General features: G+C 28.6%; 1 protein-coding gene across 2 annotated transcripts in view; it reads left to right on the top strand.

Moving 5' to 3' along the window:
• The window catches only part of LOC132920315 (rap guanine nucleotide exchange factor 4), a 197,338-nt gene extending 169,954 nt beyond the window's left edge, over nucleotides 1-27,384 (top strand). For both annotated transcript variants that reach the window (XM_060982598.1, XM_060982599.1), the window contains 16 exons: nucleotides 4,219-4,270; nucleotides 7,137-7,246; nucleotides 17,280-17,523; nucleotides 18,694-18,877; nucleotides 18,964-19,109; nucleotides 20,017-20,161; nucleotides 20,249-20,407; nucleotides 20,504-20,674; nucleotides 20,791-20,929; nucleotides 21,003-21,243; nucleotides 21,512-21,765; nucleotides 22,637-22,765; nucleotides 22,838-23,016; nucleotides 24,988-25,217; nucleotides 25,647-25,766; nucleotides 26,761-27,384. In XM_060982598.1, the coding sequence (XP_060838581.1) occupies nucleotides 4,219-4,270; nucleotides 7,137-7,246; nucleotides 17,280-17,523; nucleotides 18,694-18,877; nucleotides 18,964-19,109; nucleotides 20,017-20,161; nucleotides 20,249-20,407; nucleotides 20,504-20,674; nucleotides 20,791-20,929; nucleotides 21,003-21,243; nucleotides 21,512-21,765; nucleotides 22,637-22,765; nucleotides 22,838-23,016; nucleotides 24,988-25,217; nucleotides 25,647-25,766; nucleotides 26,761-26,885 (2,628 nt within the window). In that variant the 3' untranslated portion in view covers nucleotides 26,886-27,384. The remainder of the gene's footprint in view (nucleotides 1-4,218; nucleotides 4,271-7,136; nucleotides 7,247-17,279; nucleotides 17,524-18,693; nucleotides 18,878-18,963; nucleotides 19,110-20,016; nucleotides 20,162-20,248; nucleotides 20,408-20,503; nucleotides 20,675-20,790; nucleotides 20,930-21,002; nucleotides 21,244-21,511; nucleotides 21,766-22,636; nucleotides 22,766-22,837; nucleotides 23,017-24,987; nucleotides 25,218-25,646; nucleotides 25,767-26,760) is intronic.
• The last annotated feature ends 231 nt before the right edge of the window (nucleotides 27,385-27,615 follow it).

Genomic DNA, 27,615 nt, shown 5'->3' with positions numbered 1-27,615 from the left:
TTAATATTTAGCTACAAACATTTTTAAAATACCATTTATCTATACGTTTAGTAGGCAGTTTGATTGGTATCTTAAGGATTGAAAAATATAAAACGACAAATATCACATTATATTTATATAATCGTTTTATGATATATAGTGTTATAGTAATATAATACAACCTAAAATAACAGTTATATCTTATTGATCAAGTTTTTTTCATAAATTCGACCGATTTTTGATTACCCAAAAGCTTCTACCAGTGCAAAAACTATAAATTGTGTATACTATTTGAATAATTAATAATATGTATACTGTAAAGTGATTGATGGTCGTGCTACGCGTGATGATTAAAAAAAATAAAACCGTTTTAATAATAATAATACGTAAAAGTAAAACTGTATAATATAATATTTTAATGGGTACATAAACGAGAGAAAACTATATTTTAAAATACTATACAGCAGGTATTATGGGATCTGATGGTCTTTTCTTTTATGATGTTTCCTCGCTACTTTTAATAATAATATTTTGACGAGATTGGGTGGATCGTAAAAATATAATATATAATATATAGTCATTCATTCCAGCTAAAATGCATTACGACTTATTGCTTTGTTTCGTTTTCCTCATAAAACGAATTTACTAGCAGCGTATTTACTTTGAAAATACCTAAAAATAATCTTCGTCTAACTTGAGATTTCAATCACAGTAGTTGAGCTTGCAGAAATTATAATTTCGTAGAAAATTGATACTAAATACAGCTATGTTCAAAAAATTCTTTGACTAAATATCATGTTATTTTATTTCTTTTCATTTTTAGCAATTCCACTTAATATAGTGAGTTTCTTAGTGGTTAACATTCGTGTTTTTCAAATATATTAACATTTTTGAAATTATATTTCCCATGTTATTTGAAATCATTACAAAACAAACATTTTGGAAAAAAATTATAGTTTTTCCTATTTTGTATCAATATAGTATTAAATTGTTTTATATTTAAAGAGTATATAAACTTTTTCTTTCATAAATAAAAGTGTTTAGGTATTTAATTAACTAGAACTTATAATTTATAGTCACTAAAAATGAACCGGGTCTATGTGTCCGTAGACTCAGAGAGGTTAGACGTGTTCCGCATAATGTTAGCTCATTCATCAAAGCTTTAAATGTGTATTAATATAATAACCTATTCACTCTAAATTATATTTATGTACATTAAAATACTAAAAAAAAAAAATGTTTTGCTTAAGAATATGAAATTTAAAAATATTTTCTATTATTCGAAAATCCAAAACTTTTAAAATTATAACGACAAAATAAAGATTAAAATTAAATTTTTTTCAACAGTTGTTTTGGAATGACTTTGAATCATGAAAAAATAAATTTTACTTAAAACAATAATTCTTTTTAAAAAAAATAAGTGTCTAACCCTGAATATAAGTTTTTAAATTGATGTTCGAGTCATTTTAATTATAAATTTACTAAATAAAATAGGTACATACATTATAGAGTATGATACACACCAATTACAAATAAATTTAAAAATATATACATTGAAATTAAAATGTTGTCAAATAACAAAAAATATGTATAATATATGTATCAATTTTTGCCGAGAAAAGCTGTTTATGCAGGATATTCAATAAGTTTGTGAAAAGTTATTAGACTAATTGAGATTGATAAACGGTAACATATGGCATAATTAATAAAGTTATTAAATATTTCACATTATAATTGTGTTATCTATTATTGCTCCAAAATATGTATACAGGAACTGAGATTTTCAAACTTATTTAACAACTGGCATATTTGTATTATTAGTAGATAAACGCAAGATTTATATTGTATCGTATACAACAAAAATTATATGTATTATGTACATAATACTATGTGTCTCATATAACTGTAATTGTATTCCATTATTTCTGGTTTAAATGATATTAATTTTAGAGGAAAACGTTAACATTAATGTAAACAATACAACCAAACTATTAAGAATCAAAAGAAAGGTAAAACGATTTTTTTTTTCTAAGAGCGAGAACGGTTTTTTTCTGTTGTTGTTGCTTTAGTCCGTCGTGTTTTAAAATATCCTATTATTTATTTTTACGAAGTCAAAGAGAAAAAAACGCTATGCTAAAAAAAACAAATAAATAAATAAAAGATTCGGGGCATTAGCGTTAAGGAGAAAAGTATAAAGTAGGTACTAACCTGAGATAACAAAACCTTTTAGTTCTTTCGCTCCTTCGTGTACGCGTTTCTGTTTCTTATTTTCCGTGTTCTTCGTCTTCATACCTCATCCCTTTTTATCACATAAAAAGGCGAACAAGAGCTGAATTTATTTACAGACGTTAAACACCGACTCTTACCTCATAGACATAGTAAAAATTACGGTGGTGGTGACGATGATAACGATGCAGCAACGTGCATATTATATTCCTCACCTCAGATGTCTTTATTTAGTTGATTAATCTATAGAATATAGGTTTAAGATCATAAAAGTGTGTACACGCGTGATCTCTATTTACAAACGCGTACTGCAGGTGTATTATATCCAATGTGTTTCGCCAATTTCGATGGCATGGAAAGCTTTTCATCTGGAGCTTAATTCATACTCATCCTTATATATTATCAAATCTTATATTAATAACATAATAACTTATAAGCTTATAAGCTTTTATCATGAACAGAGACTGAATTTTTTTTTTTTAATTTTATAAAATATTAAATTTACATTTAGGTTTCTTTTCCAAACAATTTCATTTTATGATTATTTATTTTTGTTCTTATAAAAAAGGAAACTGCGAGTTTTTATCGAGATTTAATTGAGATTTTCATTAACAATCATATGAAATATACCTACTTAAATCTTAAATGCATGTGTACCCGTCAATAATAAAAAAAATGTAGTTTTTAAATATTATATATGTACATCTGGAATTGTGTAATTCACTCATTGGTTTCAGTTAACGAATCTTTTATAATTACATTCTAACATAATCAATATTAATAAATATTTAAACTTTATCTTCGCTGGGTTTAATTATTTTATAATTTATATTTAAATCACTATATTTGAAAAACAATTACACTATAAAATAATTTTTAATTAACACCAATAATATCAATTTTATAAATTTATAATTTTGATTTTGACAAAATAGGTCAAACGTCAATATCAATGTATGTTTAAGCGAGTAATTCTTTCTGTTGTGTTTTTAGTTGTGACATGATCCCATATTGTATTCAACAAATTGACAAACATGGTTCATATTTTTAAGTATTTAAAAATCTGAGCCAATGTCCAAATATTACATTTCTTACATGAGTATATATGACTATTTTAATTTAATGTATTTTGCCTTGTTCTTTTATTGAAGAAAATTCTTTAATGTCTTTATGATTACGTTGAATTCCCACTTCACTGTATATTTTTTACTTTAAACATTTGACGTATAATCACAAAACAAAATTTTATTTGTCTAATTTTTGATATATTTTTATTAAATTCAAATTCATTGACACTTTTTAGTTTTAAAATGTATTTACATTATTTATAATACCACAAAACTTGTTTAATAATTTATTATTAAATTGTATAATTTGAATTATTATAAACATGCGTTTTCATCATCAATAATATTATAATTATAATTTTTACCCGTGTAAATAAAAATTTCTCCAATGAGAGGATTATTCAATCAGTGAAACATGTCATTTTTATTTATATACAAAATACACATTCGTAATTAACACATTTTGCTCAATATCCATGAACAGATTTTGACATACAACTTTTTTTTAAAGTCATCAATAAAATATTTATAATTTAATTTTTCAAGCCAAAATAGAAGGTGATTATTTGAAGACACCCAAACTTTAAATTTTATCATTTTAAGTATAGCACCAACAAACACAGTTAATGAAGGTGTAGTGCTAATTTAAATACATCAGGCTTGTATTAGCCTGATTACTTATTGTTTTTAGGGTAAAATCTTGTTTTGTATAATATTGTACAGAACTATATCTTACATGTCAATATTGTAAAATGTTAATTTGTAATATATTGTATTCATACAATAGATTTTATACAGTAATGAAATCAGTGATTAATGTTTGTAATATTTTAATGCTATTTTTGTTTAATTTATTCTAGATATTGTATTTGTTTAAGGATTATAAAATGATATACATTGTTGTAGTATCCTAATGAATTGTAACATTTTTTTTTTTTGTTTTCAGAAACACTCAAATTTGATGAAAGACTTAATCGCTACTAATAAACTAAGAAACGGTATGGTTTTATTTTATTATATTTTTTAAATATTTATAAACACGATCATTGATGTTTAAGTACTTATTGTACCACAATTTAAAAATTATTGAATACCTGTCCTACTGTTTTCAAAGAGTACTTATAATATTTATACTTTGTGACATATTATGGTTATCCGAGATGTATAATTATATAGAAAGTTATTAATATTAATTTGATAGTTAGGTATATTAAAAAAGTTAATTCTGACTACCGAAGAAACTAGCAAGATCTATTCTTTCCCCCTATACATTTTTGATTTTTCGGAGGTAATTTTCATGTCAACGAGAATAACATACATTATATTTGTAAAAAAATCGATATTTTAAAATAACAAAATTTCAGTTATTATATTTACCATTTCATAGCTTGCTCACACTCTACAGTTACAACGATGCATTTTAGTAGAATATAAATCGTGCATCCGACAGTCCACTGTGATTATAATAACACAATTTAATTACCTATAATATTTTAAATATTAAAGTGTGTATGGTTATCATTATACAATTTTCAGCTGGATACAGGCAAGTATTTTACACTATAAAATGAATTAACTATTGTTAATATTTAGGCATTATGCATTACAATAATATAATTATAAAAATCTTATCTTAAAATACCCAAACTCAAGTCGCTAATGATAAACAATGCGTTGAAGGTAAGCCTGCAACCTTTGATAGAATATTTTAATTAAAGGTTATAATAATATATATTAAGATTAAAAGGGTTCTGTATTATAAGTTTCTACAGCATTATGCAAGGTAGATCATTAAGTTGAGTCCGAAAGAAATACGAATAAACGATAAATGTATTAACCGATCCCGCGTCAATACTTAATTGAAATTTAAAATTAATTTAATTAAAATAAAATACTAAAGTGAAAATTAACAATAATTTATAAGATATATTTTTTTTATTTATAAATTTAAAATATTGCGTTATGAATAGTGTTTAGATGATCAGTCAAAATTCAATAACAAAAACGAATTACATCTTTTCAAAAATAAATAGTGAACAATAACATTAATTTTATATTTATACATTTTATTTGAAATTGAAGGAAATTGTAATAAAAATATTTAACAAAAATATATTATAAACCTCCCCCTTCACCATTAAATAGGGCACAGCCGCTTAAAGCTATCACAATAGGTTCTGCCGGTGGCGTCTGCATTATAACATTATACCGACGTAATAAAGTTAAAAGATCATATGAAAACAACAAAACAGCTTTAATCGAACAGTATGCATTTGGTTCATTTTATATGTATCGATTACAATAAACTACAGCAGATGGTTTCGAATACATTCGAATAAAAGTTCACATACTTCACATGTATAATAGTTTATATAGCATATAATATGTATACTCAGTATATAATAATATCACATTGAACAAGGCGATTCTTTTATCACTATGCATTTTACCAAAAAACGACTGAATTTATAATGTGGCTGAAAATATATATTTTTTTTACACAGTTAAAAAAATGGAATATAATTGTAAATCATTACAACACAGCATGATGTTTAAATAATTTATTTTAAAAATGATATATTATATTTCCCGTGTAAAATACTGTATAGTGATAAAATAATCACCCTCTAGAATATATACATATTATAATCATATGGGTGGTAAGCGTGAGTGTCGTGTGTACAATTTACGTATATATATATATATATATTATGAACGGTGTGCTTAAGGGCACGACCAATGTAACGATGTACCTATACATACCTCCGTAACCATAAATTATTTACAATCATAGGATCGGATCCCTTTATATTATGAGTTCTCGCAGTGTCCAAACCGCAACAACACTACCGCTCACGTCGCATTGAGCTTGACGAATTTCCCGTTCGTATAATCGTACACCGTTAGCTCAAACCAGATCGGTTAATCCTATTGTTATTGTGGCCTTTAACGAAAAAAAAAAAAAAGAAGGAAATAACGTACATACCGCCCCGACTACGGTTTATATATAAATACATGAATGGGGTGACACGTATTTTTTCTCTCTGAGGTAAAAACCAACCTTTAGAAGAGAAAAAAAGAGACGAAATTCGTAGGCGCGCTATATACGTATGTCCCGACTAAAGCTTTTAATTATATAGCCGCGGGAGAATTTGATTGCCGTCCGTACTCGGCGGTACCCACGACTATGGCGGAAGAGAAAAAAAATCGTTTTAAATCCATTTTCCGTACAACACTACAAGAACAACAAAGCCGACAAGATAAGATAGTGTTTTTAATTAAAAATTAAAGACGGTGGTAAATAAGTGTTAAAATTTGAGATCTATGAGCTGTCCAGAGTTATTTATTATGCTTAATACTATATAGCGGTATACAATATTGGATAAGTTGAATGGTGGGGTAAAATATTATATATATACATCTCAGTACATATTTTTATTTATTTTTACGTATAATATGGACGCATTACAGGCGATTGTCCGACAAATAGATGGATATTCATAGCGTTCTATAATAATAATTACAAATTTAAATTTGTATTTCATCACACTCAGTAGGTACGAAAGCAAGTATGAAACATCCGACAAGTTCCGATATTATTTCTTTGTGGTAATAATTTTCAAATTATTCGGTATGCCAATATTTAAAAAATAACCGATCATAAATTATGATTATAAGTTTATCATCTCGACACTTAAAAAAACGTATTCCGAACTTTTTTAATAAGACTTGAAATCTAATTTTTCTTTTCGTCATGACGCTTTGTAATTTGTATTTTTGTAATCATTTTTCTTGTCATTATTTATTTATTATTATATGAAAACTTTGCACCAATCTAAAATTTTATATTTTTGCCTCTACCAGGTATGGCCAGTGGAAGTCTAACCAAGTGCCAATCTCCTCCACCTGTGATGAATCAGACTCGCAGAACAGTTACCCCTGATAATCCTGATCCGGCTGAAGTCATTACGGAGGTAAACATAAAAACACATTTAACTTCTCCATTAATAAAATATAGCAATTTATTGTACTACAATCAACGTTCTAATAATTATTTGTGATTGCAATGTAAAAAAATGCAATTTCTTTAAAGTAGTTAAAATTATTGTTAATTAAAAGATTTTAATTATGCATAATTTGCTTTGCACATACGCTTATATTTATCCTAATATTATTATGTTAATTTCGTTATGGTTATTTTAACGGATAGTAAATAGCAGTCTTAAATATTATGTTTTATTATATTTAAAAAAATATATGTTTTAATAAACTACACGAGGGCTTACGAATAACGACCAATTAGTGTACCCAGCAGAAGTTCTGAAACTATTTTAGTTAATGCCTCACCGAACATTGAATGTTTGTGACTTGCAGTCACCCATCACAGTAATATAAATACAAATATCTTTCATATTTTAAACATTTTATGATTTTATTAACGTCGTTGTGTGTGTATAGTTGTGCGATAACAAGTAGGTACATTATTATATACACGCAAATAATTATATTAATGCAATGTTTTTTTTTCCGCTATATTCTGACGATAAAATGTATTTTACACTTGTATTTTATAATTTCGTACCACGTAATGTTATATATTTACATATTTCTATTCATTTCAGTGACTTTATTAATATTTGATGATGAGCTTGAATTTTACAATTTTATATTCTATGTACGTACTGTGCACTTTAGAAATTCGAAATTGGAAAACCGATTTAAAAATTAGGCATGATACGCACTGGATTATTTTTCGACCATAGGATAACGAGGTGATGCCAATTCCTATTTGTCCCCATTCCCCACTTAAATTAATAATATTTCTTTCCTTTAATTATGAGTTATCAAATCGGAACTATACTTTGGTGCACCATTACAGCATAATAACCTAGTGAATTAATTTCCGGATCACGATGCGTGACCATGGCCAATCAATCGCAGTGAACAACTGTCGTAGAATTGTCTAGGAAAGAGTTAATGGAATCAGTGAATAAAATTCATATTGGTGTACTCACTACTCAGCGCTTGCAATCCTCGGGAAATGGACGTCGCGTTCGTCAAACCGAAATCAACGAAGCCCGAAATGATTATTGCACGCGTGTACAATAATACTGGTTTCGTCGTGGTGTCGCCCTAACCGCTTTTCTTAAACTCACTGATCGCATCAACGGAAATCATCGCGTTTACCCGTTCGAAATAGGTAGTAAACCGCATACAATATTTCATTTTCCATCGACCGTAGTCTTAAAGGGATCATTGAGAATCGGACGGCGTGCGGTGGACGCTGAGCAAACGGAACGGTTTTATTTTATGATTGACCTGCGGAGAATATCGTGGTCACGTATGGTAACGAATAAGCCTTGTCACAGCTACATATTGTATAAAGTGTCGTGTTTATCGTATTTTGATTGTCCGTTGTATAATCATGGTATCGTTCACAAACCGCGATCTATCAAGTAGTTTCCGGTTGGGTTGAACTCAATTTTTTGACACGACACGGCAGATGACAAGTGTAAACCCAGCTTTACGTACAATTACATAATATTATTATGGACGAGCATCGCCTAAATTGTGGTATAAATTCGATAGACATCGGAAACGTTTGATAACGGACAAATTCGGACTGTCTGTATGAAAACGATTACTAGTTTACAACGAAGTTGTGCATTTTTTAAAATCACTCAATATACCCTACATATAACTATTAAAAAATTAGGGATTATTGTTTTTTGGAACCTTAAAACCCGTAGATTATAGTAACCACAGTAACATATAATATTTCGTTACCGTTAAATACCACATTAATGTAACATCTGTAATACGTATACTAATACCAGGTCGCATGAATTAATAACAATCATTTAACATTTAATTAATTAATATTAAGCTAATGGTCCCTAAAACATGATTTAATGGCCCGTGATTTGTCCATTAAATTAATAAATTTTTTCATGCAGCCCCGTACGCGGTGTTAGTACTATATAGATAGTATTGTTGTAACAGTGTATAGATTAGTTTGGCATACGTCAATTTTACCAGTGAATCAGTACATTATTGTTATTATATGTACACCTGTCACAACAGGTTTACACGCATAATATACTGTAATGTAATGTTATATTTAATGAAATACTACTCAATACAAAATATATAATATAATAATACACGCCAAACACTATAATATAGTCCCTATTTAATTTGTAAGCTAGTGAACGATAGATAGCCTATTCGAAGTCATATATTATATTTGTAATTTACGGTCTTCGGTAATATTTTTTTGTCACTTCTTCCAAAAATATGTCGGCGAAAAAATAATTGTATCATCAAATAAAAATACAAATTTAATTGCGAAAAATAAACTTATGTATACTATAGAACAAACACTGATTTTATAAACAAAAATACTATATTATAGGAGTATATATCTAAGAGGAAGTTCGCGTCTAGTGCATTTTATGTGATAATTTATGTTATAAACACGTGTTTACACGTATATCTATAATTAGAGTATGTATCTCTTCTGTTTTTAAATGAATTGCGTCTATATAATGTAATTATTTTGTTTGTTTTTAAATTACTTTAAGCTAAAATAGACGTTATCAACATTTTTAAACTAAACATTCATCCTTATAATTTCAAAAAAAAAAATATTTTATGCATCGAATAACGTCTATTTAAACATTCTATTATTTTTTTTCGCCTAACATGATATTACACATAATACATTAATTTTACTACTGTTTCAAAAATAAAATAACAATAATATGCCAAAGTACACCCAATTATTTTTGTGAACATGTAGTATAGTAGTTTATTGCATGAACGATGGTTATACATTTATAATTACTTTTTACTACTTCAGGGTTAAAAAAACATAATTACAAAAATAAGAATTTATGATATGAGTAAGGTAATGTTATACATCACAAAAAAATTTTAAATTAAAAATGTATTATATAAAAAAATGTCTACTTGCAATACCTACTAAATAATAATACATCATGATGTTTTCAATATTATACGTAATATAATCACGATACGACCGATGTACATATTTGGGTCCATTAAAATCGTTTTTATAAAATCTTCTATTCGCTTATGCGCGATTCATGTACGAGTGTCGAGTGCACACCGATATCAAACAAAAAAGTGTTGGTCATCGCGGAACTTGCAGATATACGTATTGTTTTTGTTTTTCGTATACATTAAATTCACCGCAAGTCTAAAAAATACATTTTTTTTTTTTTCATAAAGTTACCGGATACACAAAGCATTATAGTAACATTACCTAAGCATTTTAAAATGGCATACACGTACTATAATTATTATTTTTATTACTCGAACGGGTGGTTGCATATTTAAAATAATTAATGAGATCTGAACATTATTTTCAATTTATCATCTCCGCCGTCGTCATCATATAATATATCACGCTTGTACACTGTACATAAGGAGGTATAATACCTCATTATAATAATTTAGTAGGTATGTTAAATATTTTTCGTGGTATATCATAATATATGTATAAAAAAAAAATGTAATAATACCTCTGAAATGTTCGAGAGAAATTGTATAGTCCAAATACCTAAACGTTCAACGACTTAACTATTATATTATGGTTTATATTATGTATTAGCATTTTTATTAACAATCCTAATATACTGAAAAATATATAAACTTAATAATATATGGATAAATGACATACTGCTATATGTTATAACCATGATGACATCCTAATACTTATATCAGTTATATCTCGTGATCAACTGCGCATTTAAAAAACTTCTTTTTTCTTGTCAAACATCTGTCAAATGACTACACCCTCATTCACATAATTCTTGATACTCCCTCACTAACTCTTTATGTTACTCTAACTATACATTCATCTTACCCCCCTCCTAAAACGGTATCCTCGACTCTCGAACCTATTAGACAATGTATCTTTGTCCATATTCTCTCCAACTCCACAAGCAAATATTTTCTGCAAATGTTCGTACCGACCTATTTTACCGCATACGGGCATGATCGATCTCTCCACATAATGTTACGTCGTCTTAACTCAACTTAATATTAAACCTCAGTACCTATTTTGTACGTCTATAATATTATTAAATTATATATTATTGCAATGCCTTAAAAACCGTTTAATTATCATAAAAATCATGTCATTTGACGGCTTAGCAGTGCTATTTTAAAACTATTGTAGAAGCGACTAGCTCTTTATAATGCTATTCTAAATACCTTATTGGAAATATTATGATCATCAAATGATCATATAATATTTTAATGTGAAAACCAGAGTATGACTCATTTTATTTTTAAAATTGTGCTCAACTCAAAGAAATAATCAGCCAGTGATAAAAATAACAATATTTTGTATAGAATTTATGATGTGAATGACTGATAATTTGTCGGAGATGCATTTATTTTTGTATCTTCGCACGCGTTCTTCTTTTAAATGATCTAAAAGTATATAAACTTTACCTCGAAATCAGCTATTTAAAACCGCAAATCCGATTTTAAAACCAATATCTTCTTTTAATTAAATACGTTATTCTTCGTCGATTGCAGTTCCTCCAACTATAGGTATTGGTAATCCAATCACACCGAAGTATGCCATTACATCTATTTGATATAATAGACAATTTATATATATTATTATAATATATGCATTGGCTTAATTTAATACTATTTTATGCACATATCAAATACCTATATAATTAATTAATACAAATAGGTGTAGGTTCAAAGGATCAGTTCAATACTGATAGAGTGTAACGGACGCTTAATTGCATACATCCGGTGTACAACTCACACATATTTATTTGATGATAACTAAGTCATTATAAAAATGATATATACATATTCACACATGCATATGTGATGTTAAAAAAATTATAAAAGCAGAATTTTTTCAATTATTTTATGTATGCGCCGTGTTTTTGTGAAAAACTGTTGAATTTCGTATCTGCTCATATGAATGCCGCGTGCAGTAATATTCAGGTTATTGTAATAAAATTAATTGAAACAATAATATTATGTACTAACCATTATATTGTAATAAATTATATGTTCTAATCGATATTTTTAATTAATGTAACGTTTTTGGCAATAATTAATTCAACCCTCTGTATTAATTATAGTAAAATAAATTTTAATTTAATAGCAATACAAAAAAAAAAAAAAAAAAAATAACATGAAATATACTTATTGATGTAAGCTGATAGGCCGCCTCTCCAATCAAAGTCTTTTTTTCATATACAATTATATAAATTATTGATTTAAAATTTAACACATCCATCAAAGAGACCCTTTCAACGCATAATATACCCACTGTCCACCGTTTTCTTTTTCAAATATTTGTCAGTCATAAACTTATATCTTTAAAAACTGTTAGACACTATAAGTACGAATTATTGTGTATGTGGCAATGCAGTCACGTGGAAATTTATCAGGCCGAAGGTGACACAACGCATTGAATCGAAAATGTGTAGGTAGTATTCTACCACAATATATTATATTTTATTATAAAACTTGATAGTTATCTTTGTGGTGTATAATATCGAATATTCTTTATTAGTTGATACGTAATTCCGTATTTGTAGAATCATTTTTAACATAAAACAACAAGGCCGTAATAGGGGTGTTTACTGTTTACTCCACTCGGAACTTTTTTATAGTTAATAAATTTAATTATAGTAATTAACCGTAAAACTAAAAATATGATAATTTCTTTGATAAAAACGATAGTTAGATATATTATAATATAATCGTGCGAATATGAATTATGTTGGCGTTATTTTGTTATACACTCGTATCATACTATAATAATATATAGAATACAAATACATAGGTATGTCATAACCCATAAACTTTTGTAAACGCTATGTTGACAATAACTTAGGTTGTTCATTCGTTATGCAGTTTTTTGCTGAAATACAGTGTGGAACTGTATAGGTGAATTAACTATTATTAATTATTATTAATATTAATATTATTTTGTTTCGTTTTATTGCACATAAAAAATCGGTTACTAGTTAATATATGCTCGTAATATGTTTAAGTATGTCATCTGACACTTAAGGATAATATCATTTTACAAAAGAAAAAAAAAAGACTGCGCTTGACTTTTTGTCATATATAAATATTTTATTTAACATTTTGTAAATAATTACAAATAAAATCCATAAAAAAAATCTTATTTAAATATTGTTTTTACTATTAAAGTAAACGTAAGTTTTTTTTAACTATTATAAAAATATATGATTCAATTTTAATCCCTCAATGGAAAATTTGTTCCAGCTACGGATTTGTACCCACACATTAATGGGAGCTGGTTTTCTGTCACAAGTGGCGTGGCACTTTTAGGAATATATACCTATACATTATATATTGAACGAATTATTATGTTTAACTACTAAATTTACGTTTATATATGAAAGAAAACTGTGATAACTAATAAAAAAAAGACCTTTTTTGATTTTATGGAACGGTTTTTTTTTCTTTTACGCGGAACTCATATACATATAATATTAATAGAATATTATTATGTACAGCATATTTTTTAATAAATAATAATAATTTTGTGGGATACCTATGAACCAATCGATTACAAAAAACCGTGATACCAAACTTGCAGTAAAAATACATATTTGTGTATAATAATTTCTACAGACACTGCCAGTTATGAAAATAAAATGACTTAAATAAGTATAATATTGTTTAAGTGGTTAATCTGGACGCTCTTTTCCATCAAGTCTTCTTGTTTGTTTTTTATTATAATCACCAAATGTATTTATTATTTTATAGTTTTTAATTTTACATGTTTTAAATTTTCTATTTATTTATTTTACTAAAGTATAATACTTTCTTGATTATAAAGGTAGAATTTTCTTTGCAGATGTACCTCTGTACCAGTTTATATTAATTATATTTAATATAAAATGTGTGTTATTAAAAACGATAAAATGTATTAAGTTTATATATTCGATATTTGTGTAATAAATAATAATGAATAAATAACAAAAATGGTAGATGATAAATTATTATACTTACACGTTAAAATATCCAATGTCATCAAAATGGTATCTTCAATCGATCATAAAAAGTTAGTGTAACATTATACGGAACTTTTTTTTAAGTTTCATTTAAAAATTTCATGAAATTTCTTGTATTAATTAATGTTAACTCTTTTAGAAAAAAAAAATAATTATTAAGAATTATAGGTACCTATTTATGAAATGATTTGAAAATATTTATGAATTTGATCAATTTTATAAAAAATATTGGAATAATATTCCTATAAAATATTTCTTATTTTCTGTAAAAAAAATTACAAAGATCTAGTGAGGACACAAAAAAATGTATTGTACTTTAGTCAAAAATTAAATTAAATAATTTATAATTAGCACAAAAGGACTAAAAATATTTTAAAAATAATTACAAATCTTGTAAATTCGATGAAAATTTAAAGTCTCTACGATTATTTATTTTTGAATAACTTTTGAATAACGACAAAAAAACCAAATCGATTTTCTCAAAAATTGGTTTTGCGTAAAAATTTCCGTTTACCCTATATTTTTTGTCTTATCTAGTTATTTTTAAAAGTATTTGAAGATTTTCCTTTTTGACCTTCCAAAAGTACCAACTCGATCCAATTTTTTACTAAAAACTACCCTCGAAGGATCAAATTATTTTGTCTGTTATATATGAAAAGTTTACACATATGACCCATCCAAAATATAACACACACACATCATTGTTAAATCAATATAATATTAATCTCTACGTTAAGAATCTAAAATCGACATCATAACAATTAACAACTATTCACCTGAATGAATAATGGCGCTCATAAATTTAATTAGATATTTCATAGAACTCAATGTGTACGAATGATTTACCATTAGTTGATTGGTTATTGTTAAATATTATTAATATATTATCTTAGTGTGGATTTATAATATTATGCCCTTCACTGGGCAAACAATTCGCTTACCTACTTCTGCTATTAATGGTTATTATTAAACATACTCGATCATATGACAATATGCGTTAATGATTGATAGAACTATTTCAGTCATTTACTGTACACAATGTGGAAGGTCACAGCCACACGTATTATAATATGGACCCATTTACAGCAGCTGTTTCAATATGGTTGCTAAAAACCGTTATTAAATTTGTGCGATAAAAAAAAAGTAAGAACGAAACTATTCTCCGTAAATAAATATTTTTTAATGTACAACGCTATTTGAATTATTAAAATTACAATTTTCAAAAATAAAACCCCTTTTTTTGCCTTACCATATTATACTAGTGCTTGGTATCCGGTGCCAATGGATATTTATGATTACCGTTTTTTCGTGCTTGCAAAAATAATATGAATACGTAAAATAATATGTAAATGTGAAAATTAATTTAATATATGCGAATGCAGGTTTTCATCATTTCATTTTATTTACGATCACAATTAACAGTAGGTACACAGGCAAGTAGTTTCGTATGAATATTGAAAAAAAAAAACGATCATAGTAGTTATTAATATTAAGTACTTTCAATCGAACTTATAATCCTATATATTATTCACAAAGATAGATTGGAAGATTAAATTCATTGAATAAAATGTATTGCTTTTTAAAAAAATTGCATGTAAACCACAATAATTTAATTTAAATTATCGATTACTTAGAAAAACTGGAGATAACATATATTTTATATATGTATGCCTATTGACGTTAAAGCAACTAAATATTGTATAGGTTATACTTTTGTTCGAGAAACATTGGACACTTCCGTCTAACAGTGTTATTGTACCTATCTGTAAATTATTGCTGTACCTATCAAAACATATTTTGTGCATCAAGTGCTCGTGTAAAAACACCGTTTATTATTTTTAAATTCAAATTAAATACTATTTGCGGGTGAACTTAGAAAAATTGTTATTCCAAAAACGTCGTAGGCACTCGGCGCACTTGAGTGTTTTAAAAATATATTTGTACTAAACGCGCCGCCGATAAAAATATAAAATACGTGTCAGTGTTCTATTAGTTGTTAGTTTGTTACCTGTAATTTTTCTCGCAAGGCCGGAAGGCGCTGTGCACAATGTGATTGTTCAATGGCAGTTTAAATATTGACTGTTACTACGACAATTATTTTTTCCACCGGATCGATTAATCACATAATTCCGTGAAAAAACCTTTAAGCGACTGTATTGCATAATAATAGCGCGTCACGTCATGATATTACGACGATATTGCTGTCGGGTATCTATAATATAACATATATATATATATACGAAAATCTAGAAAAATAAAACAGTATCGTAATATTATTTGGTATATATTGTACACTATTATGTACCTCCGATTATGCAATGTCAACGAGATTAGATTTCTCACGAGTTCACAACGACGTGTCACGGCGGCGTAAAACAAATAATACGTCGGCTATAACTCAAATTAACGATAGAACATTGTAGTATTTACATTCGACTACGGTATATCTACAGGGGGATTCACCAGCTATGTTTAACCCCGATGTATTGGAAAACTGCGAATTTGTTGAAACTTTTACATACGTACAATGAATTATAGGTAATATGCTAATAGGTATATTGATATTAATTTGTCTGTTATAGTTGCTATAATTTTCAAATCATATAATAGATTCATGTCTTCTAAATCATGATGGACTATGAATTCTTCAGACGTATCTCGTTATTTAATAACTCAGAAGTTTTGCACTTGAATTTTGATCTATAGTATACATCAATATTTTTAAAATAAACATTTAAAGTATAAAACAGGGGTGAGTTTACTTGGTGAATCACTCTGTATATATATAACTACACTACACATATCTTTGTCAAACACTCTTACTCGATCGTTTGATGCATACGGCGCAGTGGGTTATATTCTTATTATAATTGTATGTGGATGCACTTATTCACACGTGCACTGTCAATTTTGTAATGTGACATAATTCGTAAGCGTTGCGTTTGCGCAGAACCCCAGTATGCCAATGGCCAGAGCCGGTTGGGTAGTGCGCACGCTGTTGCTCAGTGATCAAAACACCGTGCTCAGGGACCGGAAGACCGGTGGTGGCCGATCCGTTGTCCGGAGATGCGCTTCCGGCAGCGAGCTGATCGACTGGCTGATGAACCTAGTATCCACCGATCACGATTCGTTCAGCAGACACGATGTGATTGGCATGTGGCAAGCTCTGCTCGAGGAAGGAGTCATATCGCACGGTGAGATAAAAATAATGCTATATCATTGCAACAATAATTTGATTTGTTGTTGTTATTATTATTATTATTATTTTTTTTACGTGGTATTGGTGTACAAAACAAAAAGTAATAACATTAAATTTTAATAATATTGATACATATTCGATTTGTTTATATATTTTATTTATTTATTTTTGAAACTCTTTTAAAATTATACCAATTCACTCGAAAATTGTATCAAAAAAGATTGTGTTAAATTTCAGCCATGTGTTTTGTGTGCTTAAGTATAATAATATATAATGCTCAGATATCCTAAATAAAAAATACTAGATCAAATATGTTGATGAAGAAAAAAATGAATTATTCACAATTCTTAAACAACTTTCAATAAAATCCAAGTAACATGAACTTATAAATAAATAAATATAATAAAATAATTATTGATAATACGCATAAATTAAAAATTTGATCCTTAAATTTTGTACTGTCAATCCAAAATTGTCTAATAAAAATAACTTATATTTGATTCTATATATTAAATTCAAACTCATTTTAGCTATTTAGATGTTAGTAAAAATACTTTAATTATAGTCGTTAAATTAATTGTTCGTTTCTATAATATAACTCAACTTTACCTAAATTCATTAAAGTTAAAATATATCATTAAATTTCCCAGCTTTGCTATATAATTTTCATAACTCTAAAACAGCTTGTTAAAATTTTAATCTAAATAGGACAAGTACATCAACATTAAAAAAAAATCATCTTCTTAATAATGTATAGTAAAAATAGTTGGTTTTCATTTGAAAAAAAAATATCATTACCTCATTACACTCTTTAAATAATATATAAATTAAAGTATTTTAAAATTTAATAAATTAGTTGTTAAGAGAATAAATAAGGGTAAAAACTGAGAATACTTGGTAAATTATCCAGTATAATGATTAAAAAGAACCAGGAAGTTAATAAATTATACAAGTAATTAAAAACAAACAAACAAAAAAGCAGAATATTTTTACTATTTTATAATTACTGAAAGAATACCAAGAAATTTGCTTGTAAGAAACTCAGATTACCATGTAAAAAATAGGATTTCGAGCACCCTATAGTATAATACAATCTATACATAATTGTATTGTCAACATATTGATCAACAGTTAAAATACGCATTACTCCGTGTTATTCATATAGCTACCGGGGAACATCCGTTTAAGGACAAGTGTCTATTTTACAATTTTTGGCAAGACAGAGAGGGTGCTCTTAACACACCCACCATACAAGACGTGGCCGAAGCCGAGGAACATCTAGAAGAAGCGCTACAAGAACTTGTCCACAGGGGACCAGATGCGCACTTGCGTCTGATCCTGCGATCACCGTGAGTAACCGTGACAGTTATATATATTATTATATGATCCTTATATTACAAACGCATCTCTTATTTTCGGTGTTTTTTTTCGATAGGAGCTCGGAGAGGACGCCCGAAGACTTGGAGCTGATATTTGAGGAACTAAGTGAGCAGAAGGCTCTAGCTCACCTGCCAAACTCGGTAAAACGGGAACTGGCATCTGTTGTGGTGTTTGAAGCTCATCCGAGAGCCGGCCATACACGTAAGTGAATCACGTTCAAAGTGCGTAAAATACAATAATAGTTTTTATTATGATACGATGGGAAAACGAAAAAAATAAATGGCATTATAGGTAAAAAATGGGGAGGAAGTTTGATCGTGATTAACCTCGTAATATTTGATCAAAATATAATAAATGTCCATTCATCTAATATTATATATCTTTTTCATACATTTGTTAATATGTTCACAAAATATTGAAAATAAAATTTAAATGTTTCTTAAAAACCATTCAAAATACAAAAAAAAACATATTATTTTAATCACCTATCTTCTGTACTATAAAACGTGTTAACAAAACTATTCAGAGATAATATTGTACCTATTACCTCCAATACAGATATTGATTGGATTTGGATTGCTTCAAGTCCAAAACAGCTTAAACCGTACTCAGATAATGTATCAAATATCTCTTCTAATTATACTTATATTCCATTGCATAGTTAATACATCATGAAATACATAAGCAATCATAATTCGAACGACTAATAAAGTCACACCATAAAAATTGTATCGTTATTCGTTTAATATTTATTTAATATTTAATGTTAACAATTGTTTACCTATAATGAAAGGGGCACGCATTTTTACCATAAGTACAGTTTTTTACTAACACAATAATACTATTATGATTATTCCGTATGCTTCCGGGCGATTATTATTATAATGCCGTTCAACTGGAAATACGGCGTGGTCATGATTTCTCCTTCGATTATTCACGAATAATGTAACTCGGAAACCTAATAAACCGTAAACACGACGAACACAACATATAGCTAACACATAATAAACAGCGACTATGCAGTTCGCTAGATGTCAAACCTTCAGTGATACAATACCTGTCGACCGCGATCGTAACACCTTGTGGTTTTGTGTATTTTCTGTCGTAGTGTTTCGACAAGGAGACGAGGGAAAAGCGTGGTACGTGATTATGCAGGGCGCGGTTAGCGTCGAAACGTACTCCAAAGGCGTTGTGGAATCGCTGTACGAAGGCGAAGACTTCGGTGGTTTGGCGTTAATACACAACGTTCCGAGGTATTTTTAAATCATGATGTGATTTATATTAATGTATCAATCGCAATATTGTTATTGTGTGTTAACAACGATTCTTTTAAAATCTAGATCAGCGACCATAACCGTCAAAGAAGACAATACCCATCTTTTGCGTGTAGACAAAGACAGCTATAATAAAATCGTTAGGGACATCGAAGCGAATACCGTCAGACTGAAAGAACTCGGTAGTGACGTGTTAGTACTAGAAAAATCTCCACGATTACACAAGTACGACGTTACAATATCAATATTATAACATCTATAATTACTTTTCTATTACGTACAATCGAGTATACTAACTAAGGCTTATGTTCATCGACTTAGATACATGATTATTGCTGGAACTCCACAAAAAATTCTAGAACATCTCCTAGAGCACAGGCTAAGTAGCACGAATGTCGCAAGCTCCAGGAACGATCCGTGTCTAGACGATTTTTTACTAACGCACATAGTGTTTATGCCCACCAGGACATTAGTGTCGGAACTCAATAAATAATATCCTTTTATAATATAAAACAAATATATATTATTATTATATAATGTGTTATATTATTGTTTTATATAGTATAATGTTAAATATTTGTATTTGTTTCCTTAACGCATATGTTCACTTATCATATGGAAAATCCAGCGCAGGACCGAGAATATACCATAAACTGTAAAAGAAAAGTAGTACAATTCGTATACAGATGGGTGGTAACCATAAGGCACCCGGTGTTTGACGACGTCATATCGATGTCATTTCTCGAGGTATTTTAAATTTCACGAAGTTAATATTATTATTTTCACATTCGTCTACAAAACATTTTTATATTTTTATTAGGAACTGGCCAGTGACGTGGAAGCTGATTGTCAACTGTTGGGTGGCAAAAGCCAAGCTCTGCAAGAGGAAGCCAGCCTAATGCATCATATCATGTCTCGATTGAGAAGATATCAGGACGAAAGATTAGAGACTTCGGGTTTAAAATGGAAGTTACCGCCGGGTGGTCAACCCATTTGCCTGTTTTCGGCAATAAGCAATCCATCGAAAAATAATAGGCCGATCATCCGACCAAACGATGACAGTAAGCACATGATATTATAAATTCTTGTTATTATCGTTTAAAGTAAACACCAAAAATTGTTTATTATTAATATAATAATTTAATCACATTTTACATTACACATTTCAAATAAAAATCTGGTATATAATTTAAAATTATAAAACTCGAACAAATCCAGTGAAGTTTTCATAAGATATTGATATATTTAATTTAAAGTTTTATACAATTACGATCATTACACTTACACGTAGTGTATGCATTTTTAAGTTTTATATTCTGTGTATTTCAGTCATATTCCGAGTGTATTGTGCCGATCATACATTTTGCACGTTGCGACTGCCTGTCAATGCCACGGCAGAAACCATAAAAGTGGGAGCCTACGAAAAATGCAGTCTTCGACATCCCGTACAAGATCTGAGGATAGTAGAAGTAAAATCAAATGGGGAAAGGGTACCGTTCAGGGACAGCGAACACTCGATACCCACCACTGTGGCACTAAACAGTTGCATATTTCTAACGCCAAAAGATCACATGGACGCATTGGTAATTTAAATACATTTTTCAGGTTGTCGTGTACTGATGTATGCATATTAAATTCTAGATCACAACAGTTAAAAATCTTGTTTATTTAATAAACTTAAATAATGATGTACATAATACGCCGAATAATAGAAAAATTGTCTTAATAAAAATGTATATATTTTTCATAAAATAATTTAAATAAAATAAAATATAATATATAAATACATAATTTGAAAACATAGGTATATTAAATTAATGAAAATGTATTGTCAAGTTTGTAAACGAAATATGAAATAAATCTTAAAAACAGCTCATCATAGGAATTGATATCCAATGGTAAAAATAGTATATAGGTAGTTGATAAAAATTAAAAAATATTTAATATATTAGTAAAAGAATAATTTGGTTCTAGATTTGGTGATTTAAGTATTAGGTTGGGTAAGGAAATTTTAAAATATAAACGTTCAGTTGATTCTAGACAAACAACAATATAATTAAAATCGTTTTTTTTTCTTTTAAGTATAACTGCAGTTTATTTATGAAAAACTGTATTAGTTCGACCATCAATTGGAATAGAAAATTATATTAAATTATCATAATATATAATCATTCTATAAAAGTATAGAACTTGTGCAATTATATTGTATGTACTTAAAGCTAAATATTGAAAATTACCTATATAAATAGTTTCTTCGATGTAAAACTAATAGGTACATAACTCAATATTTGATTACTATTTTAGTCCGTTCTCCATTTATTAAAAAAAAATGTTGGCATTACATTTATATTTAATAAATCTCAATACTAAAATATTTAGATTTTATTATTTCACACATTAGATCATAAAATAACCATAAATATCACTAATATGAATAATAATATATGACTTTAGACATGTGTGCCAGAACAAGAAAAATCCGAAGGGGCGGAGATATCAAGTGATTTTGATTCATTGAGCACCAAGGAATTGGCATATCACATGACACTTTTCGATTGGGAATTGTTTTGGAACGTCCACGAGGTACAAAGCAGTGTTATTATTTGTTTTACAAAGAAAGAATAAAAATTAAATTAGTTTAATTGTTTTGTTTAGTACGAATTGATATACTTAACGTTCGGCAGACATCGATTCCAACAAATCACAGCAAATTTAGATATATTTCTCAGACGATTCAACGAGATTCAATATTGGGTTATCACCGAAATATGTACATCACAAAATATATCAAAAAGAACGAACATACTGAAGAAAATGATAAAATTGGCAACGTAGTAAGTGATTTATAATATTATTAACTATACTTTGACTATCGTAAAATATTTCTAAATACAATAGATGAATAGAACATTGGATTGATTGATTTCAATGCTAAAAATATCACAAATGGTTAAATTAAACCGGATGTTAATAAAACAAAAAATATTATACTGATGATATTTTGAAAATAATTAAAGTAAAACAATACACTAGCGCAATCTATTGCTTAAATATAAAACGTTTTAGAATGAAAACATAATAATGTCAATAAATAGAATTTAGGTACTCAAAATAACACTCAACTTAAGTTTCACTCCGTGTTGCTTAATTTGCTCTAAATAATTAAACAAGTCAGTTCTTAAGAAATTCATGAATTGTATTGAATTAAGTAAGCGATTTACAAACCACGATTGCCATTCTAGAGTTAATATTTGACAACGTTTCAAATAGTTTCTAGGAGTCAAGTGTAGACTTACAAACTACCAAACACGTATTATAAGTAACATTATTAACAATAAATTATTATTATAGTTTATTATTTAAAATATTTAAGTTAAAATGAATTTAATATTATACAGGTACAGTATTATACATAATATTTGTATAAATCATTTTTATTGTAGAGACAATAAATTTATATAAAATCATAAAATTTTCATGATTAGCTTTGATATTCAAAAAGACGACGACACAATTTTCGTTTGAGACGTTTATATAATATATAGGTTCTGGATAATATACGAAAGACTGCAATACTTCGTATAATTAAGTTATTATTTTAGATTTATTTAAAATACTTGTTTAGTTATAAATTTAAAGATAAACAGTTTGGTGTTAATAATAGTGTGAATATTATTCTCAATAAATGTTTCGAGTGGGCGTATACAAGAATTTATATCGAGTCGTTTGTATTTAATATAATGGGCCTGAATTAGTCTAAAATTTAGAGTTAATCCAAAATATATAATTTGTTGTGATATTCAAATTTGAGTACTATACATTAAAACAGAAAATCAAGACGCTTGATGGTGAAAATGGATGGATTTAGATGGTACAATTTTTAGCCTCCATTTTGTACATCAGTCTTCTACAAGGGAAAGTTTATTTTTAAAGTTATAAGAAGAGATGATTGGGTTGGGATTTACGGAATTATTATTTTATCAGTGGTGTAGTCGGCGACCAACGTGTATTGCGTGGTGGGTTTATCAAAAACATAGATAGAATTTCACCTTCAGAAACATATACACACTTTATAGACTTAAAATGAATAAATTTTATATTTTTATCCCATTCGAAGTCCCAACCACTCAAAAAATATTATTATTATCTATAGTTAATCACTTTATTCTCATGCTCAAGGGGTTTATCAATCATGGCTGCAACTACGAGAAGTGCAGATGATGTAAGAATATGTCGAGCCTTTATAAATAATTATAACAGAGAGAATGCCGAAAAACTTGTTTATATTTTTTCTCTCTACTTTTTAACTATACAAAATTACGTTTGAATATAAAAGTAAAAGTTCGAGTTTATTATTATTATTTGAATAGTTAGTTATAAAATTAAGTTTATAATTGTTAATAATTTAATATATATATATATCACTATAAATGGCCGAAATATCTAATAAGGTACATCAACGAGAACAAAATTTAATCATATAATAATTATAATTTTATTTTATTTTTTATACATATAATATTATATTATCTTATCTGGCTTGACCAGACAAGCTTTATAGATAATATCTAGTAAAAATTAAAAAGTTGGGCAGCTATAAAACATAGTTTTACATATAATTATGTACTTTTTAATCAAATATATAATTTAGGTAATTTAATAACGTGCGCTATTGGGTGTACAGTAATAATTTTAATATTATATAAAGAAAAAAACGATCATTTTATTGCATGAACCACTATTAATATTTGCTTGTATTCTCACCAAAACGTGTAACTAAATAAAAATTAATCGTGATTTTTCAGCTGCAAAGAATATTACAATTTCAACGCATTCTTCGCTATCCTTATGGGACTAAGTGACGTGGCCGTCAGCCGGTTGTCAACTACTTGGGACAAGTTACCGTCCAAATCACGTAAACAGTTCACTGAATATGAGACGCTCATCGACCCGAGCCGAAACCACAGGGCGTACAGAATCACTGTGGGCAAATTGCCCTCTCCCATGATACCGTTCATGCCCCTGCTCATCAAAGGTAAGAGTGTAACTATTAACTACTGTTGCAAACCTATGAACTTAAACAGCACTAAAACGCTTTAGAACAATAAACACTAAACACTATAATATTATAGTAGTACACTTGGCCTGTTTATCACGTTTGTCCTAACTCCCTAATAAAATAATATTACGAGAGCGTACAAAACACGTTATACTTTTAATTTTATTATTTTTATTATTAAAAATGTTTATTGTTGACGCAATGTGTTTTAAAAACGTGTTTTATTTACCGCGATCGTTATCCACCCACATACATTGCTGAGATAAAAAAAAAAGCCACCAAACGTCTCGAATGTAATAAAACCATAAAATAGCGGTACTTATTATATCCCAACAACACACTGTAATAACACTATCATATTATAATATCATAATAAATTAAACACGTAACGTTTATTTTTTCTAGACATGAAATTCACCCACGACGGCAACAAAACGCACGTGGACGGTTTAGTAAACTTTGAAAAAATGCACATGTTGGCGCAAACCATGAGGACGCTCCGGTACTGCCGAGCCAGGCATTTGGGTGAGACGGGTTTTAAATACGGTTTTTAATAATGTTCCATCAGTGGTGTCATTTTTGTCAGTGGCAGTGGCATGGCCGTTATTAAAAACAATTTTTCTTCTAGGGTCCAGGGGGTGTTACGATTATAAGCAGTGGTCGTATAGAATTTGCATCCTACGGGTTCTTTTTCTTTCTTAATATTCAATATCTATATTATGTGGGTATCGTATTTATTTCGTAATAAAAAAACCGTACTTATAAGTAAAATTGCTTATTTCCACCTCACAGAAAACTGGAATGACGCTGATGTAGTCTAAAATGTGCTAATAATATGCACCAGACGTTTCACGACGGTGTTTATCACGTCATTAATATTTTCTGTCAATATTTTTAAAATACAGTTTTTTTTTTCAAATATAATTACTTAATTATAGAGATTTATTCAATTATAAGAGATGCTACATCATTTTTAGTCATTTTTCTGAAAAATGTTAACACAATATTTTTTACAACAATATGCATTTTATTCCTTATTTAGTCCAAGGCAAAATATTTTTGGAAGTACTTTCTGTACACAAAAACCGTATTAGTTTACGAATTACATAAGTATTTAATGTTTAGATGAGCGGAATGGAGTACTGGAATTATACCGCAGTACCCCGCAATAAAACGTTGGTTCACTACTCCGATCATTTAAACATTAAATACTTAATATAACTAACAAAGTATTTTTGATATTGATCAAAATACTTCGAATAACATTTTGCTTTGAAATATAAAGTTAATAATGTGAGCTGTCCTCCGAAAGAGTAAATATATAATTTTTTTTCTAAAACTATTACTTTGTAATGACTTCAAATCATTTGAACAGTAGTCTTTCTGAAATAATGAGTGTTTTCCGTAAAGAATCGTCTCCCAAAATATACTACGCGTACTCTATTGTACTTACCGCTATATCACTACAATACTGCTAAACCATCACACTTCGTTTTCATCCGATTTCGTTTTTCTGCAGTGTTGGAGCCGCCGGTGTCGAAAAACGAAGCCGACGTCAAGTCGTACGTGAGCTGTTTGAGGTGTGTGAACAACGAACGGACGTTGATGAGCATGTCCCAGAAACTAGAACCCAGGAGAACTTAGACGCTCATCATCCACGACGGTATCATAAAATAATATATAATATACACGCACACCTATTACGATTCAACGATTCCCTACGAGTCGTATAATAATATTATAATATTGTACGGCAGACTCTTCTTCGCCGAGTAAATACTGTATAATACATATAATTATAATATAATAAAATATAATATATTATGCTACGATAAGTACACACGTGCGTATAGACCACGAGTACTCGTATATTGAGTATCTTATTCGTGAATACGCTGTAGTACATATCACAATGAGCGTTTATAGTACTATTATTTTTAGTTCTAAATCTAAATTTTTAGTTCTAATTGGGGACGGGGTGGCCGAGCGGTCTAATTCGTCGGCTGCGGAGCAGCTGGATCCGGTTCGATCCTCGGCCACTGGGCGGCATTTTTCTCCGGGTAAGTCACGGTGTCCGGAGAACAAGTGCTGCCATCCCCCCACCCCGGGGCATGGCAGAAACCTACGGGTGCCCCATTAAAAATTCTGCCAATCAGGCGCCGGGCTTACTTACTCCCGAACTACATACGCCATACGAAAAAAAAAAAAAAAAAAAGTTCTAAATCGTATGAATTTTGTTTTTGTTTTTTTTTTTTATATATATTTTTGTTTCGTGTAAATTATATTATATATAATATACGGGGCGATTCACCAAGGACGCCCGCCCACTTTTATTTTTTTAATAATGAAGTTATTAAAAAATCTGTTTTTTGTA

This window comes from Rhopalosiphum padi, chromosome 2, assembly GCF_020882245.1.
Source record: "Rhopalosiphum padi isolate XX-2018 chromosome 2, ASM2088224v1, whole genome shotgun sequence".
Lineage (NCBI taxonomy): Eukaryota > Metazoa > Arthropoda > Insecta > Hemiptera > Aphididae > Rhopalosiphum > Rhopalosiphum padi.
The sequence above is the reverse complement of the archived record's forward strand: the minus strand, read 5'-3'. Positions and strand labels throughout refer to the sequence as shown.